Here is a 17,647-nt window from a genome sequence, read left to right as displayed (position 1 = left end):
AGACATTCAAGGCGAGGCGCAGTTGAACCTGAACACAGCTATTTTTTGTAAATCACTTGCAATATGCTCATTAACTGTGCTCAGAATTTATCTGAATGGCACTCAAAATAGCACATTACTCAGAATCTTAATAAATCTGGGTCTGATTGCACAAGGTCTGTCTGTCATGTCCAACTGAATAAAACCCATTATTTATTCAGGCATTTAAAGACTTTTTTCCTTTTTCTCATTTTCTCTCCCACCTGTGAAAAACAGGAGTATGAAGAGATGCTGCTGCATCACTAATGTCTTGATAATAAGTAAGAGACGTGGTTCTTCTCGGCTGTCCTACAGCATAAAGCATCTCTGTTAAGATTGGAACTGCAAGTATAACCTTATCACATATGATTATATTTGAAGCCAAAAACAAATCAACAGTTTTTCTTTACATTTTACAATTAATCCAAGATTGTACTAAATTAATCTATATAACAGAAACAAACTAAAAAAGATTATACCACATGCCAGATTGCCCCTAATTAAGTGGCAAGAAATAGCTAAAGTATCTGAGCAGAGTGTTAAAACATACCTGAAATTTGAAGAAGGCACTTAAATGAATGTCTTTACATCCCAATGACCCAAAGCTCTTTTTCCAGTATGAGAAAACCTTAGCTGGCCACTTTTCTCATATGCAAAACACTTTGTCTTTGTTTTTAAAGCACCTGTACAAACTGTTGATGTCATAGTGTAATTGAATCCAAGCAGTGAAGTACTAGCCCCTCGATACCAAGGTGCAGTGAAGCTGTTCTGGAGGCTTATGGTGGCCCACCACCTTACTAACTCACTCAGTATTGCACCATTTTGCTTAAGAGCAGATTGTATATTTATATATATATATATTTATAAAAGACAGACAGGACGAGAGGAATGGCAAAAGGGTGTAAAATTGAAAGTCTCAGTAATCTTAGCTCTTACCAACACCTTACTAATATTACACTGTTTTGCTTTACTTGTCTTTACTTGTACGAGTATTTCCCCCCGGTGGTGCCGTAAAATAATAAATATTACAAAAAGTTCTTGTGTTCCTCCTTTGCTTGTTTTTCTGAGATTTATTTTCAATTTGGTGCTAAAGCAGGCCCTGCTGTATACACAGACTGACATAAAGAAGGAAGTAAAAGTATTTTAAATTAAAATACTAAAACTATACTAAAAAAAATGTAAATTAAAACATATTTTATCATTTAATCATTTAAATGATACTCACTGCAATTACAAACTTATACTATATTGTACAGTGCAATACATAGTTCTATTGATTTTTTTTTTTTAATTATATTTCCCACAAAATATCATTGCCCCTCTGTATTTTGTTTGTATTTTTTGTATTTATCTTTGTATTTTATTTCTGATTTATTTTGCTGTAGCCTAAGAACATAAGAATTCATTTCTGTCTCTCTCTCTCTCTCTCTCTCTCTCTCTCACTTTCTTTCTTACTTACTTACTACTGTTTATCCAAATATAATGCAAGGGAGTAATGATTTAGACATGCAAGTTGGACAGAGATAAACCTGAAGCTATAAGCTTCCCTTACATGTTGGCTGAAAAGTGAAGAAGTGATTTTTGCCTCTTTGCCCACCAAATATGCCCATAAGTGCTTCACTTTTTTGTTACAGTGCCTTCTTATTAATATGTGAGTGCTCTATAGGAGCTGTGTGTTGCTGGCTGATTCAGAGGCTTGGGTCAGAGCCATTCAGACCATCTTCCAGTGATGGCTCAGATGACTCTAAGGTGATTTTATTATAGTTCACTTTGTATGATTCTCATTTTCCCTTTAAATACATGTAGAGCTAAACTAAAAACTAAACAGTAAATCAAAATGTTCATCTTCACAACCAAGTGGCTAAATGTTAAAATCGTCTGTGTAATTTGAGCTAGAATTACACACATATATAGTGTGTGTGTGTGTGTGTGTAGAAGGAAAATTCAGTTCACAGGAAACCCTGTGTAGGAACAATGGCTAGGAAATTAGGTGAGCCATTCATTCTCATTGAATTAACTCCGTCCCCCTTCCCGGTCACTTGGCTAGATGGCTCCTCAGCACACCTGCATATAATCAGCATGCTCCCACAGGGTCTTTTCGGCAGTCCTGCACACAGTATTAACCGCTACGCAACACTTCTTTTTCATCAGAAAACTTCCCAAAACTCTAAGCCCCCAAGGAAGCTGTTATGCCCCTCATTCGTCAAACTGAAAGGCAACTCCAGAAGAACCCTGAAATGGCTGAGATTTATAATCAGGAAGTTGCAAAGTTAGTTGAGGCTGGCTACGTAACTAAAGTGAGGCCTGAAGATGACCCCTACAGTGAAGTGAGTACTTGGTACTCATCTTGTTGAACATAATGGACCAAATACATCAAATCCTTTTTCAGCTGTTCCTTTCAGTATATGGGACAATCTCTCAACAGACATTTGAGGGAATTTCCTGGCCCATCATTAGGTCAGATTTTGGCAACATATTGTGGCCATCAGTGATGATATTAAGACAATGTTTCATCAAGTGTAATTGCTTCCTGAAGACCATTGTGCCATTTATGCTTTGCAGATGCATGTCACTGACTCAGAATGCGATCCAGTCATCCAAGCATCTGTACTGCAGTCTTTCTATGTAGACAGTTGCCTCCAAAGTATGAATTCCATCCAAGATGCAAAGAACCTGTTGGATGGACCAGCTAATTTCCTTACAAAACTGCCCAAATTGTACCTGAGACTACATTACTGTACTAGGAACAATTCCCCAAGAGCCACAGTGACTATGCGGATGACATGAATACGTACTTATGACACACAACATGGTTTATGACTGAATTAGGACACACACTTTTCTACAGCTTTGGTGAATGGTAACATGGAATTTAATTATTTACATGTTTTTGCTTGTGTAAAAAAAACAATGCTTACGAATAGCTCTTTTTATGCTATTTATGCTTTAAACTAGCCTGTGTTCATCAAATACAATTAATTATCTGTTATGTTTGCATATTTTAATTATGTATGCTCTTTGAAATGAATTGTCATGTAATATATCTGCCTTCCTTTATACATAAATGGATTGAAGGATTTCATAAAAGGGATGATGAAGTGTGAGGTGGAGATGGCCCAGGCGAAAGAGAGGGAAAATGCACTGAGATTGGAGCTGGAGCTACTGAGAAACCGGGAGTGAGGAAACAGCTCCCGGAAACCGAGAATGGAAAAAATGCAACTCGTGACAGGAAAAAGTGAGACTGAGGGTTTTAAGGAGACATACAGTAACAGAAGAAAGGTGGAAAATTAGGAAAGACGAAGGTTGAACAGAAGAAAAGTATGTTGTCTGATTTCACCCTTCAATAAAACCGACAATTGGTTTGTTCTGTTTCTGTTATGTACACTCACTTCTGTTCATGATTATTCTTTTACATGCTGTGAACATGAGGATTTATGCAAAACGATCACAGTCTGGTGTTTTATTGACCATATTCAAACATTGGCCAAGTCCCTTCGCCATTCAGTGCCAGGAATGTAAAGCGTACGTTTGAATGTTATCTTCTCCAAGATTTTTCAAAACATACATTATATCGTAGCTCTCTTCTCTGGAGTTAAAAAAATATACATTTTTGGACATTTTTGTGGAAGAAATTAGAGAGGGAAAGTGCAAAGTCCAATATAAATCCAACTACAGTCTTTTTAAAATTCAGTTGTTGTGTCCTTTAAAGCCATGGTTCTCAAGGTGGGGTGTGTGAAGCCTAGCCTATTTGTTAAAGTGGTAGAACCCACAACCCACTATTCTATTTGGGGTTCTATGGGTGCAAACTTCAGAAATGATAAAACTCTCTGGCTCCAATAAATAGTCAAAATATTACTGTATACATTTAAATAATATGCTTAAGTTTGTAAAATCTGTATTGTGGGGGTCCATAATTTTTGTTAGTCAAACCCCAGAGAAGCCTTGAGCCCCTGCTTTAAAATTACTGTTGGTGTGTGTTTTTGCCCAATTCTAGCTACATGTGGTACACAGGTGAACCTTTTAAACCAATTTTCTGCTTGTTAACCTCACAAGCAATATGACTGACATGTAAATACGATTTGTATGTAAATTATATTTGCACTGACCTAATATGCCCCAGCTCAGCTTTCTTTCTTTGTCCAAAAAAAAAAAGTCTATTTTACTCATTATCCTGTTCTGTTTTCAGAAACGTTCTGCAAGACATGCTGCCAAACAGTGCAAATTTCCTGAAATGTGCCAAACCGGTTCTGAAACAAGTGAGAACCTGGTCTGAGGGAGCCACCTCAGCACTTCAGGACTGTTTTGAGCACAACGACTGGGACATGTTCAGTGAGGCTGCTACGTACATCTGCACCACAGAGTTTGAGGCATACACAGCATCAGAGAGTGGCTACATCAGCAAGTGCAAAGATGATGCAACCTCCTTCAAGGCCATCACCACACGTGCAAGCCAGAAGCCATACCTGGCCAGGTGCTCAGGGTAAGTTCTGATCCCCTAACAGACATGTCCCTGAGCCAAGCAGTTGTGCTTCAAGACATCCACCATCATCTCCGTGCCAAAGTAATCGCGTGTCCTGCCTCAGCAACTACCGACCTGTCGCACTCACCAGACCCGTTCCAGTTTGCATACCGTCCTAACTGCTCAACAGAGGAATGAAGGGAGAAACCCTCCAAAACAAACAAAACTGAAAGAAGCTGTGGTACAAGCCTGGAAAAACATCACAAAAGAAGAATGCAACAGTTTGGTGATGTCAGCGCGTCACTGGCTTGAGTTACTGTAAGCAAGGGATATGCATCCAGATATTAAGCGTTATTTACTTTAAAACTATCTGTTCACCTAAGTACTGGATGGTCTGCCACCAAAGGTGCCATGTTCTAAGTTGTTTAACACATGTAACTTATAGCTGTAACATCAGGAAATGTAAAGCTCAAATTGTCGTCTTACGTTCATCTTTTGATCTCAAACCCAAATGTCTTCAGTGTATTGCAAAAACAAAATTTTAACCAAATAAAATTTATTCGTCCAAATCATGTTTTTTAGCTATGTATTTTTTGCTGTATTGTAAAGGAAGTGCTAAAGTTAAAAAAAATATATTTCAAGTAGGATGGGTATCCATCAGCTTGTACTCAAAGAAAAAGTGGTATCTTGCAACTCTACAAGTGGCAGTTGATCCAGTGTGACAGTCGTTTGGAGTCTGGCTCCTCTCAAGGTTTCTTCTGCATGTTGTCTCGTGGGCAACGGGGCATGATGTTATAGGAAAATAATTAAAGACAGGGTGGTGTGATGTGGCCTGACATGTTAGATATAAACCGTTGTCTCCTCACACTAATCCCAGCTTAAGTGTAATGAGTGTTCAGAGATTTGAAGTGAGACATTTGAATGCACACAAGATGGACAAAGATTTATGAATTTTTTTGTAAAGGTATCTTCACAAACTGTACATTTTTCAGTAAAAAAAAAAATTAAAATTATAATAAACTTTTGGGGCTATGTCTCAAATCACATACACTATAACCTTTGTACACTATGTACTGTTGCAGGACAGCAAGTTCTCAAATAAAACACAACTGTTTTGTATTAAATGTTGTACTTCACGTTGCACCTCGTGTCCAACAGCAGTACTAGAACATCACCCAGGCATTAATAGTACACTAGATCTTGTTGTAGTAATCCAGTGTGAACAAAGAACTAAAAGTGTGTGAAGTATGCAGTTTGAGACACAGCCGTGGCGTGACTGGAGTCTCTATTTGAGCGTCTTGCTGATGTTAGCGTAACCGGCGCCTACACAGGTCATCAGCACTTTCTCTCCTCCTTTCCGCTCGTCTTCGTCTCCTTTCTGCTGCTCGATCTTGAACATGATCTGAAAGAAGTCCCGAATGTGCCGAAGGAACTCGATCCTGCAAGACACCACAGTAGCTATGTTTACATGCAGCCTTATAATCCATTAATAATCCCACTGATAGCTCAATTAGTATAGAGATAACTGACCGTTGCCAATCTATATGAATTCTTTTATCCCATTACATTGTTAAATACAAGAACAATGGCCATGTCTGATTACTTTAACTAATGGAATCTGTTCAGTGTGCTCCTTGTGCAATAAAATAGTCATGCAAGAAAAGGCAGTTCATGTTACAGATTAATTTATTTAAAAATAATTGTAAGGTTGGATTGGCATCAGATCAACATTTTGAGACAGCAGAACTTTACGACTGAAGTCCAGTCTCGAGACATTTTCTATATTCGCTTAGACTTGTCTCAGACTTATTGACATTTGTTCTTGGACGTGTCTCAGTCTTGGGCATTGATCTCAATAAATATGATCTTGGTCTCATTTGAGAGTTCGTAAAATAATGTTTGTGTTCTTATCTTTTTGTATTCACAACATTTCACAAGAAGTAATTCATTCCTCTGGAAAACATTAGCCTAACTGGAACAATGCAGTAATGAAGCCAAGTATGTGAACTAAAGGCATAAAGGATTTGATGATTTTTGGGCTCAATCTTGACTTTTTTTTGTTTTCATTTGGACTTTATCTTGATTTGGCTTCGACCCCCATTAAGGCTTGGTTTTCACTCGATCTCAGCTAGTCTTGATCTTGAGCTTGCCAATGGCGGCCTTGAGTAAAGCCCTATGAGGAAGACACGGGCCATGAACTGACATCAATAAAGTGGGCTCAGCATCTGAAATTAGTCAGACGTTCAGCGAGGATGTGTATTTAATAAAAAAATAAAATAAAAATAAAAAACCTTGGGGGAAATACTTAAACCTATATTTCTTGTGCAGTTATCTGGCTTTTAACTATTGTATTAGAAGATGAAAAAAGGCATTATAATGATGAATAACGTGCATATTTCAGCAACCATTGTCAGCAACCAGAGCGTCCTTGGTCCTGAATGTCACGCACAGATGAAACGCTAAGCAACTCTACTGAACTCTTGGTAACATTAACACTACACCTCGCTCCTCTCATGTGTGTAATTTTACATAACGTGTATATAAATTGAGATTTTATACACACTACTCAGTTTAGGATGCCCAACTCATTCGGAATTTGCATGCTGAATGAATTCATTGGAACTGATGAAAATCTCTGTATGTAAACCTAGCCATTGCATTCTGTTACTTTATCACAGAGTCACTGTGATCCAATCAAAATGCCACATCTTCGGAATCACATCAGCTCTACATATACGGTTGAAAACACTAAAGCAGAGGTAATCAATATCATGATAACCACACGACATGGCCGATCATTCTCAAAGTGAGGTTGTTGCTCTTTACAGCTCAAACAAAAAATGTAATGCATCACTGTTTTTCATCCACATGTTACACGTCATAGACCTGCAGGTATTCGTCTATACAGTCGTGAATTAGGGACAGGGATCATCCGGCCAGGCCAAGCTCTCTGCGTCAGGAATGACCGTGACCTGATACACTGTGTGCACAACACAGCGGGGCACAGAGGAAAAATACAACTCAAAACATTTGTGACAGGGAATGTGGATGTCATTTAAAAAAAAAAAAAAAACACCAGGAACAAAGTTCCCCATGTTACAACTAATGTACTCACACAGAAATGTGTTTCTACTGAAATATTTGTGATGTGCTGAATGATTTTGGTGCTAATTTGTTAGTGGTAGGCAGCTGGATGCTGCACTGATGTCACAGGGGGACAATGTTAGATGTCCTAAAAACAAAAAAGCTTCTTTTCTCACTCACCATCCAACATAGAATAAGTGGAGATATTGGTGCAAATGTTGGACTCAAAGTCCCAGAACGCAACGCGGCTATATGATGCAGTTGCGGCAGTGACTCGGCTTAGCTAGTCAGCTTGCAATGAGATGAAGTGGACAGCCCTGATTGCGTTTCATGCGATCTAAATAAATGAAAATGTCATGGGAGACGCCAGACCAGCTTGAACGTATCCATGAGGATCTCACACGCTGACACAGGAAGCATTGTGTTGGCACTGCCAATCTTCAGTTATCATAGTACTGTACTTGATTAAGACACAGCACCGGTACCATGATAACTGAAAATGGACAGTTCATAGTATGCAGGAGGCCGAGCTCGATCCAGCGTCCATGAAAACCACTTACTGGACAAACATGAGTTACATCAAACCTAAAAAGTGACCAAATCATAACGATCTATTGTACAAGATCAAGACTGTTCAATTTGACTACTTAACAAGGTGCAATGCCTGTGGAGGCCATGCAACTGGAACTCATTACAGGCCTGGACAAAATAACACGGAAGAAATGTAACACGAATAGTTTTCTTTAATTTCCTGATTGCCTTATCTGAGTTTATATTACAGAAAAAAAGGCTAACAGGCTATTCTGCCTGTATATTAATTCATAAATTTTCAGTAATTGCATTATCCTGGTCAAAGTTACACTGGATCCACAGCCTATCCCAGGAAGACAGGGCATGATACAGAACTGTTTTTAGTTTCATTTTATGCTACTTTTATTTTTCCCCATAATTGTTTAATTAACTGCTTAATTTCATTTTCAATTTAGTCTTACAGAACTAACTGGAACATCAAATTTCTTTAAAGTATAACCTTACTGAATCATGCTTATTACTCGGCTAGTTGTCAGCTAACAAAACAAATTACACTTCTTCCCCACCCCCCACACTAGCTATTTTTCTAAAACCAGTTGTGCATGGTCAACCAAAAGTGTTTCTGTCTATAGTACAACACTTTAATTCCCCGTCTATAGCCACTGAATTTTGTTAGTTGACAATTGCATTAACAAGTTTATACAGTCGGGTGTGCAAAGGATGGTGGGAAACGTAGGTTTTTCTGACTAAGGTGATGTTTATGCCATGTTAACATATAGGGGGAGAAATGAGGGGAGAAAACAAGCCTCACGTGTATGGAGAAAGGGGACCTAGAAGAGTTTTGGACACATCTTGCTGGCCGAGAGTCATGTACAAGAGAGCCAGGCTCTGATTGGTCGAATCCACACAGCCACCCTGGAAATGACAAAAGGTTGGTTATAAACAGCAGTCATTTGTATAAATATTACAGTAAAGTTTCTACATTTTTGCTTCCAAGGTCTTGTGTCAGAACTTTAAAGCCAGACAGTGCACGCCCATAAGAGAGAACCTGTGACCTTGCTTGTTGATGCTATCTAGATATTTTAGAGAGTGGTATACGAGTCATGACTACTCCCTACTCTAATAGGTGGAGTAATGTTGGACTCCTTAACAACAGCATTTTCCCATTACTACGAACATTCATGTCTAGTGTTGGGCCACAGCGACTCATCTAGCTGTGACTGCTCATGTGTCCCGCTTAGAGTTTCTGCATGGACATCTGCACATACCTGATTCAATCACATAATCATATAAAGGAACTGAGGCTTCGTTGTTGACATGAATTTATACTCCCCAACAGAATTCTGAAATGTGACTGCCTCAGGAGAAAACTTTGTGGAAAAAACATCCAGAAATCATTTCATGCTGGAAACTGTAATAAACCAATTTATAAGAACTATAGCCATCATTTTTATATCTTAAAACTCCCAGGACCTGTCTGATATAGTCACTATATATTACACTTAATCTTAATTTTACCACAAAGATACTGGAACACATGGTTTTTCTCTCTGGGTTGAAGCATTTTTAAATGTTCAAGTGCTCTCAACCTCTCAATATCTCTATATTAATCAGTTAAAAGTATGATTCTGTTCATTAAGCAGTTGAATCAGTTACAGAACGATATCAAGCACTCTAAATGTTCCAGTAATGCAGCTCAGCCATTGCAGTGCATCGGCTAATATAGACACACACCAACTCCCCCCCCACTTTTAAAGGGTGCCATTACTTTTGTTCTAGTTTTGACCAGTCTTGTTTGTTTTCATTTATGGATTAGTTCTGGATTGGTTTCTTTCAGGTCATTAACATGAAATGTCTGACATTCAAAAATTTCTCACTGAATTCATGTCTTCTGAAGTAAATAATGGATTTAAACTTGACAGCGTAACGTTTATACAAAATTGCAGCAACTTATCAATTATACAATTTAAAGCCGACCAAACAAGGCTCAAATGATACATAAATTCACACAAACGCAGAAGCTCTTGTAGGATATGAACTTTTCCCCCTGAAGTAATTAGATTTTCATGAATACATTTCTCGTGTAAATGCTCCTTAGATTGACTTACAAATACATTCTTTCCTATCCAGCTTGAAAGATTAAATTAAACCTCAGCAAACGAAGATGTTACTTTACCTTGCTCCACTATATACTTACGGTGAATGAAAAAGTGGAAAACTACACGCTGTTCCAGTGCTCCTTCCTATTGTCTGCTTTTCACTTCAGCTAACACTAATGGAACTGAAAACTCCTCAGCTGTATTACAATATCCAAGAACTGGGGCTTAAGATCCAATAACACCACAGCGTTATGCTGATGAGGCACATCAGAGCATATCAGAGCATATCACGTCTAAACAGGACGGTGGAAAAGTCCCAAAGATCCTGAGTTACAAGATCCCTCCTCCCTACAGTTACACACAAAAGTACATTGAGTATAACATTATGTTCTTTGAGTACTTTCTTAAACTCTGTTACATAAACTTTAACCATGATTCACCCTTCGTGTGATGGAGAGAATCTACTGAATTCTGCAACGCTAAAATTCAATTAGTCGCCCTTCACAATGAGCACCGTTGTAGAGTCTACATCATGGCATGGGACTGTCTGAATGGTTCAGGGGGAAAAAAAAAATAATTAAAAAAAAAAAGTTCAGTGACAGCAACATGCCAGAAACAGATAGCTGAAAACTACCTGAATGGTAAGAATGGAAAGACAAACAGGATGCAGATAAGTGCAGTTAAACACAAACTGACTGGATCTGGAGGGGGGGGAAAAAAAAAAAAAAAAAAAAAAAAAGGTAACACTGCCAGCACGTTCACAAACACGAAAAGGACAAACATCAACCTGCGTCATTTAGAAAGTGGCGAAATAACTCGGCACATCCTCAAAAAGAACAAAAATCTTGGAGTGAGTGAGCAGCAAATGCTACAGGGGGTGCCAATATTTACAAACCTTACTACCTAAAAACTGCTCAGAGGATACGAAAGACCTTGGAGGTAGATATTAAGGCAAACAGTGGGCTTATAAGCTTTTAGAAAACATTATATCGTGTTTTACTACAGCACTGCGGAATTCTCCAATCTGATTGGTCAGAAGATGTTGATTAATATTCTATAACAGCAGCTCTTATATGGCAGACCCTCCACATAAGCCAAGATTATTAATAAGCATGTAATAATAAAAGTGCTGTTATTTAACAATTAACTGTTAATATGGCGAGACACCACCCTGTCGCTGATTATTTTCCTATAACACTACACCCTCAAATGTTTTAGTCCTTACTTAATAGAAAGAATGAAAGATCACATTTGCCTGTATTGTGTTTGCTGTATTTTTGCCAGTGATATTAATTTGGAGGTTTATTTGCTAGCATCTGACACATTTCTCTAGTGCTACAGAGCATATACACTCAAGCGCACAAGTTTGTACACCCTTGAAATCAAGCGTTAAATGAAGAGGAGACAACAGAATTAATTGTATAGCAACAACACTTAGTGTGTTATGTTTCATAGATGTTCCTTCTTTCTACCTAACAATCAGAAAAAAAATGGATCTGTCCCAAATGTAAGAAGTCTAGAATAAACAGATTTAACAAGTCACATTACCAAGTTGTTATACAACGGTACCAACTTGTGGCCTTTAGCTGCGAGTTTTTAATTACACATTCCAAGTGAATGATCACAGAATAATGGAGAACAAGACTCAGGCAAAATATTTTTTAAAAAAATCAAAAAAAAAAAGTACAATTCTTACAGAAATTCATCCATTCAGATGTTCTGCTCACAACTAGAAAGAAAAATAAAAAAATAACTTACACAAAGTCTCCCAATTTATATTAGCTGTTCCATTAAAAAGCCAAGCACATGTCTTTATGCGTGTGTGTCTGTGTGGTCGTGTGCCCAAAAGCTGTTTACTACAAGTCTGACCGTAGGGCACTGATTAACCACAAAGCAAACACACACAGTCACTCACACACGCGTTAGACTGGTGGTCCCGGAGCGTGTCAGAGATCCCATCATTTCAAATATTAACCACCTTTGTCAGTAGCCGACTCACCCCATAACCCCGTGTCTCCGCATTCAACCAATGAGAAGCTGCTTGAGCTTAACAAAAAAGACATCACCAGATTCATGTCACTAACCCGACTCACATGGCCCTGAGAGTGTGTGTGACACAGAATAACACTTTCTATAACCTCATGCCCAGTCATGTCGTACTCCTTATTAAACAGCCACCATATTTTTGCACTAGCATAAGAATCCATGATGTGTGAAATATCACAAATTAGATTGGCAAGACTTAACTGGCTTTACCAAAACTAAGGCTAAAGCTAGAGTAAGAACCCACCCTGTAGACCTCTTCCAGCAGAAGTTTGGCACAGTTCTTCCCCAGTTCTTCAGGAAGTACTGGATCTCCCTGTCCTTGTGGGGTCGATGCCATCTCTGCACTCAGAAACGTCCCGTTTAACGTCTCTGCCACCAGAGTCAAGCCAAAACCCGGAGATCTGGACATTAAAATAATAGAAAAGAACTGTTTAAACATGGCGTATGACCAATACAGTACGTCAAAGACAGTCAATCAGTGTACAAATCTTTTTTGAGCTTGTAGTAACCAGATATTTAGAAACATTAGCATTAGAACTATGTCTGTCAAGTCAATTCTGTGGACTATATTAAATATATGTAATTATATATAACTATATGTAAACATCTGTTATGTGAAATAGCTTATTCAGAGCAGTATTAAATAAACAACAAATTGCAAGTTTTATGATCTCTCTCTCTCTTTTTTTTTTTTTTTTTTTTTTTTAAATTATTAACATTTTGTAGATTCTACAAAGCGTATGTAAACTTATGACCCCAACTGTTGTAGTGAGCACATATACTGAACACATTTCATTTAGGATTTGTCCTGAGTATTGAGCTTACATAAAAACATTCTTTCTTAATAATGAGTTAAAGATACTAGGTGATTTTTACGTGGATCTTCTATGGTATACGAAGTGTACGCAACATGAAAATAAAATGTCTCATATTTCGTTGCTTTTATTTACCAAAAGCAGCAGTGGGATTATCTTTGCTTAACAAAGGAGACGGTTGGTGAGAAACAATTAGTTTAGTGCTACTATTATTCTTTGCAGTACATTCAACTAATAAAAACTGAATGCATTTATTTGAGAATCAGTGACGCATAGTGACGCTCACATAATACAGTCACCAAATCATCATTGCCATCTAGTGGCAGAAAAACACATAAAAGGAGTGCTTACTTCCCCGAACTGGCTCCCTTCATGTGGTCCGTGTAGATGTAAATGTCTGGAATAAATTTGTTTAAGATGCTCCGGGCTGAGTCTACGATCCTGTTGGCCATCTGAGGAGACACACGCACCGTATATCTGACATGTGATGGTCAAGGGATCGAATCACAGTCAAGAGTTCAAGTTATGGACAAGACACATCTTCCAAAAAAAAAAAAAAAAAAAAAAAAAACCCCACCAGGAAGCAAATGCAGATCTCTACATGATGGCATTCACACAATCCAACAAATGCAGATCATATTGGTTCAAATAATGCCATGCCATATTAATCCTTTACAATTTAAAGTAAAGCACAATCAGAATGTGCAGCAATATAATCACAACCCAGTATTCAGTTCATATCGTGAGACACTTGCGTCTAAACCAGCTGTGCACATCTGTGCTGGAGAACCGAAAAGCAAATGTGAAGGATACGCTGTTCCTCTGATCCTTTTGATTTTGCCCGGATCGGTGAGCTGCACGGGTTTGATGGTTCGTCGTACAGGACAGGAAAAATGCACTTCACCTCCTCCTCCAGGCGGCATGCCTCTCCTGACCACCTGAGAAAACAGTGACGTTATGGATATATGAGCTTTTTAAAAATAAAATCTAACAAAATGGTTTTAGTACAGACAGGGTACATAAATGGACCAAAAAAATTACATAAAATAGAAAAAACAGAGTACATGGGATTAAAAAAAAAAGACAACACCACCCTAAAGTTTTGCATCTCTCTAAGCCTGAGGAGAAATTAAACAAATACAAAGCCTGCAGCATCATCAGGAAGATCATCCAGGAAAGGCTGCCAACCTTATAATGTGTCTCACATCCCTTAAGAGTTGAACTTAAACACTTCAGAAGTAACTTTAAATATTTCCCTCTGCCAGTGGCTGAAAGTAGAAGGCCCTGCTTGGATCCATTAAAACAGCACACAAATCCTTACCTTTGGAGAGGAACTTCCACCAAGCAAGTTCAGCAAAAATAATCCGGGATCCATTTTTATGCAGTGACGAAAAAGCCCACAAAGTTCACTTGTTTGAACAAACTCACCGTCCATGTGGAAAACATGCCACACTGAAATGTAATCACCTGATGGTGTGGTTAGGGATCTCAGGAAACTTCAGGAGTCCCTAACCCAAGATATCGGTCAGGTTATCCCAAAATACTTGACAGCAACAGTTAAAAACGCAAAACAGTACTGACTCTAGCAGTATCTTTATTTCCAGACCTTCCCCATCGATCCCAAACTTCTTCATTAGAGATACATTAGAAATATATTTACTGTAACCATAACCTTACGAAAACAGAAGAATTGGCAAAATGTAGCTGCTTTTTATGCGTCTGTGTCTCACACAAACAAGTGTTGCATTCCTGGTGCTGGATCACTGCTTATTCAGAGAGACTACTAGATTACAGATCATAGATCACTGCACTCCTTCTAATGGATGAATAATAAATTGCTAATGACCATCAGAAGAACAGGTTTACTGCAGTTTAGATCTTTTTCACTTGTGCTTGCTGCATAGCCATGCTTTTTTTTTTTTAACTTTATCTTGTAATCTTTCCCTCCACCAGTTGAGAAATCTTGCCCTAGAGAATGTTTTTAAGCTAGTCTAAACTTCTGGCTTAAGTTATCCAGCTAAAAGAAATCTCACTTCATTAAAAATACAGAAACATCCAAGATAAGAGAAATATTTAGCGTGAGTCAGAGTAATAATCCCAAAGACGCTACTTTAGGTTCAGTATAGATATAAAATACTTGACACCAACAGTCAGAAATGCAATAAAAATACTGACTCTAGCAGTACCTTTATTTCCAGACCTTCCCCATCGATCCCAAACTTCTTCATTAGAGGAACAGCAGTGGCTTTCAGCAAGTCCACCTGCAAAACAAACAAACAAAAAAAAAAACCAGACACCTATGTTTAAATATAATGCAGAGACATTATTATTATTTTTACCTAAACGTAGTTGTGGGCGTGGTTACTCACTGAAGGGTCCTTCGGGTCGTTCGTGACCCCCTTTAACACAGCTTTAAGTGGACTCTTCATGAACGGTGCCAGCATGATGAGCGCCTCCATGTAGTAACCTATCGAGCGCTGAATGTTACACTCGTGCTCCACAGAGCCGCCGTACAGCAGACCAGGCTGGTAAAACAACACCGTTCCTGTGTGGAGGACACAAGCAATGATAAAAGCCTTGCATCTTTACTTCCAATAGGCAGGAATTAACTGCGATTGTCCACGCAGCCAATCATGTGGCAGCAGCTCAGTGCATAAAATCATGCTGAAGATTATATGGTCAAGAGTTTTGTTTACATTCAATGTGATCTTAGTGACTTTGAGCGTGGCATGGTTGTTGGTACCAGATGGACTGGATGGAGTATTTGAGATTTTCACACTCAACAGTCTCTAGAGTTTACACAAAATGGTGTGAAAAATTAAAAAATAATCATCCAGTGAGCAGCAGTTCTGTCAGCAGAAGCGCTCTGTTGATGAGAGAGATCAGAGAAGAATGGGTGGACTTGTTCAAGCTGACAGGAAGGCTACGGTAACTCAACTAACCACTCTTTACAACCGTGGTGAGGAGAAAAGCATCTCAAAATGCATCAAAACTACAGGAGGATGAGCTACAACACCAAAAGACCACATCAGGGTCCATTTTTGTCAACCAAAAACAGAAACACACCCCTGATTAAAGCAATCGTGTGTGCATGCAAGAAGACCCGGTGACGTTCAGACCTACCTGTCTGGTTGATTTCGATTCTGGTGCCGTTGGTCACTTTGTCCAGAAGCCTGATAAAACTCGCTTCAAAATCTGAGAAGACAGAAACCGTTATTAAAACAATGAACCATAAATTTCTGCACCCTTGCATGTCACGCTGAAGCATCCAGCTAATACGTCAGTGTGCACTTCTCTGCACCATGACGCGTTCTCTACTCTGTCATGGCACAATCGATATGATGACTAATCCAGGCAGTAGGAGCCATTCGACTGCCAGCATCAGTCCTAATTATAGCCCAGTGCAAAAGTTTGTGCCCCCATGGTGTTTGGGTTGCCAGCGAGCCACATTAAAATCAACGTGGCTTGATTTTACAATTCGGTTACCAAAAAAAAAAAAAAAAAAACTCTGAAAAAAACTCAGTCTCCAGACCTGTTGTGAATTGTTGTTTAAAAAAAAAAAAAAAAGTGCAAGAAGGTGAGAAGGTCCAAAAGCTCAAACGGCAGTTATAATGGATAGGAGTGGACGTTCAAATTATTCAAAATATGTAAACCACAATTATTACATGTATGAAAATTTCTGAACCAAGAGAGCATTTAGAATTTTTTTTCCACACTAATTTTCTTGAATTTGTCCTAAGGGTGCGCAAATTTTTGCACTCAACTGTCACAGTAGTGACGTCAGAAATCTTCAAAACATATATGTGACGTGAGTTAAAGCTTAACTAAACAAATATGTACGTAATTGTAGTTAGAAATATTACTACAAAAAAAGTAGAAATGTTTTAAAAGCAAAATAAAACGTCAGAATGTTGTTGGCATTTAAAACAAACCAAATACCAGCTCTATGAGGACTATGTGGTGAGTTTGTGGCACATTTTTTAGTAAATATTTCTGTGTAATTGCTTTGTTCTTGTGTTTGGGTTTAAAGTTTTGGTCATGTGGGAAGTTTTTCTTAAACCGAGAATTTCAGAACAGAAAAAAAAAAACCCTGAAAGCAACTCTTCACAGTGGAAAAATAACTGCTAAAGTGATGAAAATGCTCCAAAACATGGTATTATTGCGGTGTAACTGTAACATTAGTCACATTATTGGAGGCCAGTAACCAGCACTGCCACAACTGCTCTCCCTTCTGATGTTTACGCAATGCTAACGGCTAAGCTAGCACAGACGCTGCACATTTTCTACGACGTCACAGCACAAACTGCGCTCCGTTCGTGTGTTGAGCTCACCTCGAAGCCCGGGGTTGTCATCTCTGGATCGTATATTTCGTATTTTCACTCTTTTCCCACTCAGCGTGGACAGCACCAGCCTCTGCCTCAGAAAATTACAGCCTTCGTAGTTGAGACTGGCCATGTTGCTGTCGCCTCTCAGGCACGAAACCCACGTGTGTCTCACGAGAGCTTTTTACCCCACCCGCATTCCAACAAGCCACGCCCCCTGCGCCTGGATTGGCTGATCATTAACACCCACTAGCGGCTCAGAGCGCGTTCACG

At 38.7% G+C, this 17,647-nt stretch overlaps 1 protein-coding gene across 3 annotated transcripts; it reads right to left on the bottom strand.

The window, feature by feature from the left end:
- Nucleotides 1-5,399: 5,399 nt before the first annotated feature.
- Nucleotides 5,400-17,560, bottom strand: rcl1 (RNA terminal phosphate cyclase-like 1). Of its 3 annotated transcripts, XR_008301114.1 has the most exons (10): nucleotides 17,384-17,560; nucleotides 16,176-16,247; nucleotides 15,422-15,597; nucleotides 15,239-15,313; nucleotides 13,866-13,990; nucleotides 13,404-13,529; nucleotides 12,482-12,638; nucleotides 8,904-9,007; nucleotides 7,364-7,457; nucleotides 5,780-5,916 (listed from the first exon to the last, which is right to left on the bottom strand). XR_008301114.1 is itself a non-coding variant. In XM_026922203.3 (9 exons), the coding sequence occupies exons 1-9, from the start codon at nucleotides 17,505-17,507 to the stop codon at nucleotides 5,763-5,765; spliced, it is 1,113 nt and encodes a 370-aa protein (XP_026778004.1). In that variant the 5' UTR covers nucleotides 17,508-17,559; the 3' UTR covers nucleotides 5,400-5,762. The 3 variants fall into 3 exon arrangements, 2 of the variants coding, with proteins under 2 accessions (XP_026778004.1, XP_053086408.1); XM_026922203.3 differs by lacking the exon at nucleotides 7,364-7,457 and having other exon boundaries at nucleotides 5,400-5,916; nucleotides 17,384-17,559; XM_053230433.1 differs by lacking the exons at nucleotides 7,364-7,457; nucleotides 15,239-15,313; nucleotides 15,422-15,597; nucleotides 16,176-16,247; nucleotides 17,384-17,560 and adding an exon at nucleotides 14,647-14,709 and having other exon boundaries at nucleotides 5,400-5,916; nucleotides 13,866-13,992.
- Nucleotides 17,561-17,647: the final 87 nt, after the last annotated feature.

The sequence above is a fragment of the Pangasianodon hypophthalmus genome, chromosome 27 (assembly GCF_027358585.1).
Source record: "Pangasianodon hypophthalmus isolate fPanHyp1 chromosome 27, fPanHyp1.pri, whole genome shotgun sequence".
NCBI lineage: Eukaryota > Metazoa > Chordata > Actinopteri > Siluriformes > Pangasiidae > Pangasianodon > Pangasianodon hypophthalmus.
Note: the sequence above shows the minus strand (reverse complement) of the source record. Positions and strands in the feature narration are given on the sequence as shown.

Coding starts and splice junctions, on each gene's coding strand:
- rcl1 (XM_026922203.3), bottom strand. CDS start 17,507: ATGGCCAGTCTCAACTACGAAGGCTGTAATTTTCTGAGGCAGAGGCTG. Junction 16,248..17,383: donor TGACAACCCCGGGCTTCGAG/GTGAGCTCAACA, acceptor CTGTCTTCTCAG/ATTTTGAAGCGAGTTTTATC. Junction 15,314..15,421: donor ACGACCCGAAGGACCCTTCA/GTGAGTAACCAC, acceptor TTTGTTTTGCAG/GTGGACTTGCTGAAAGCCAC.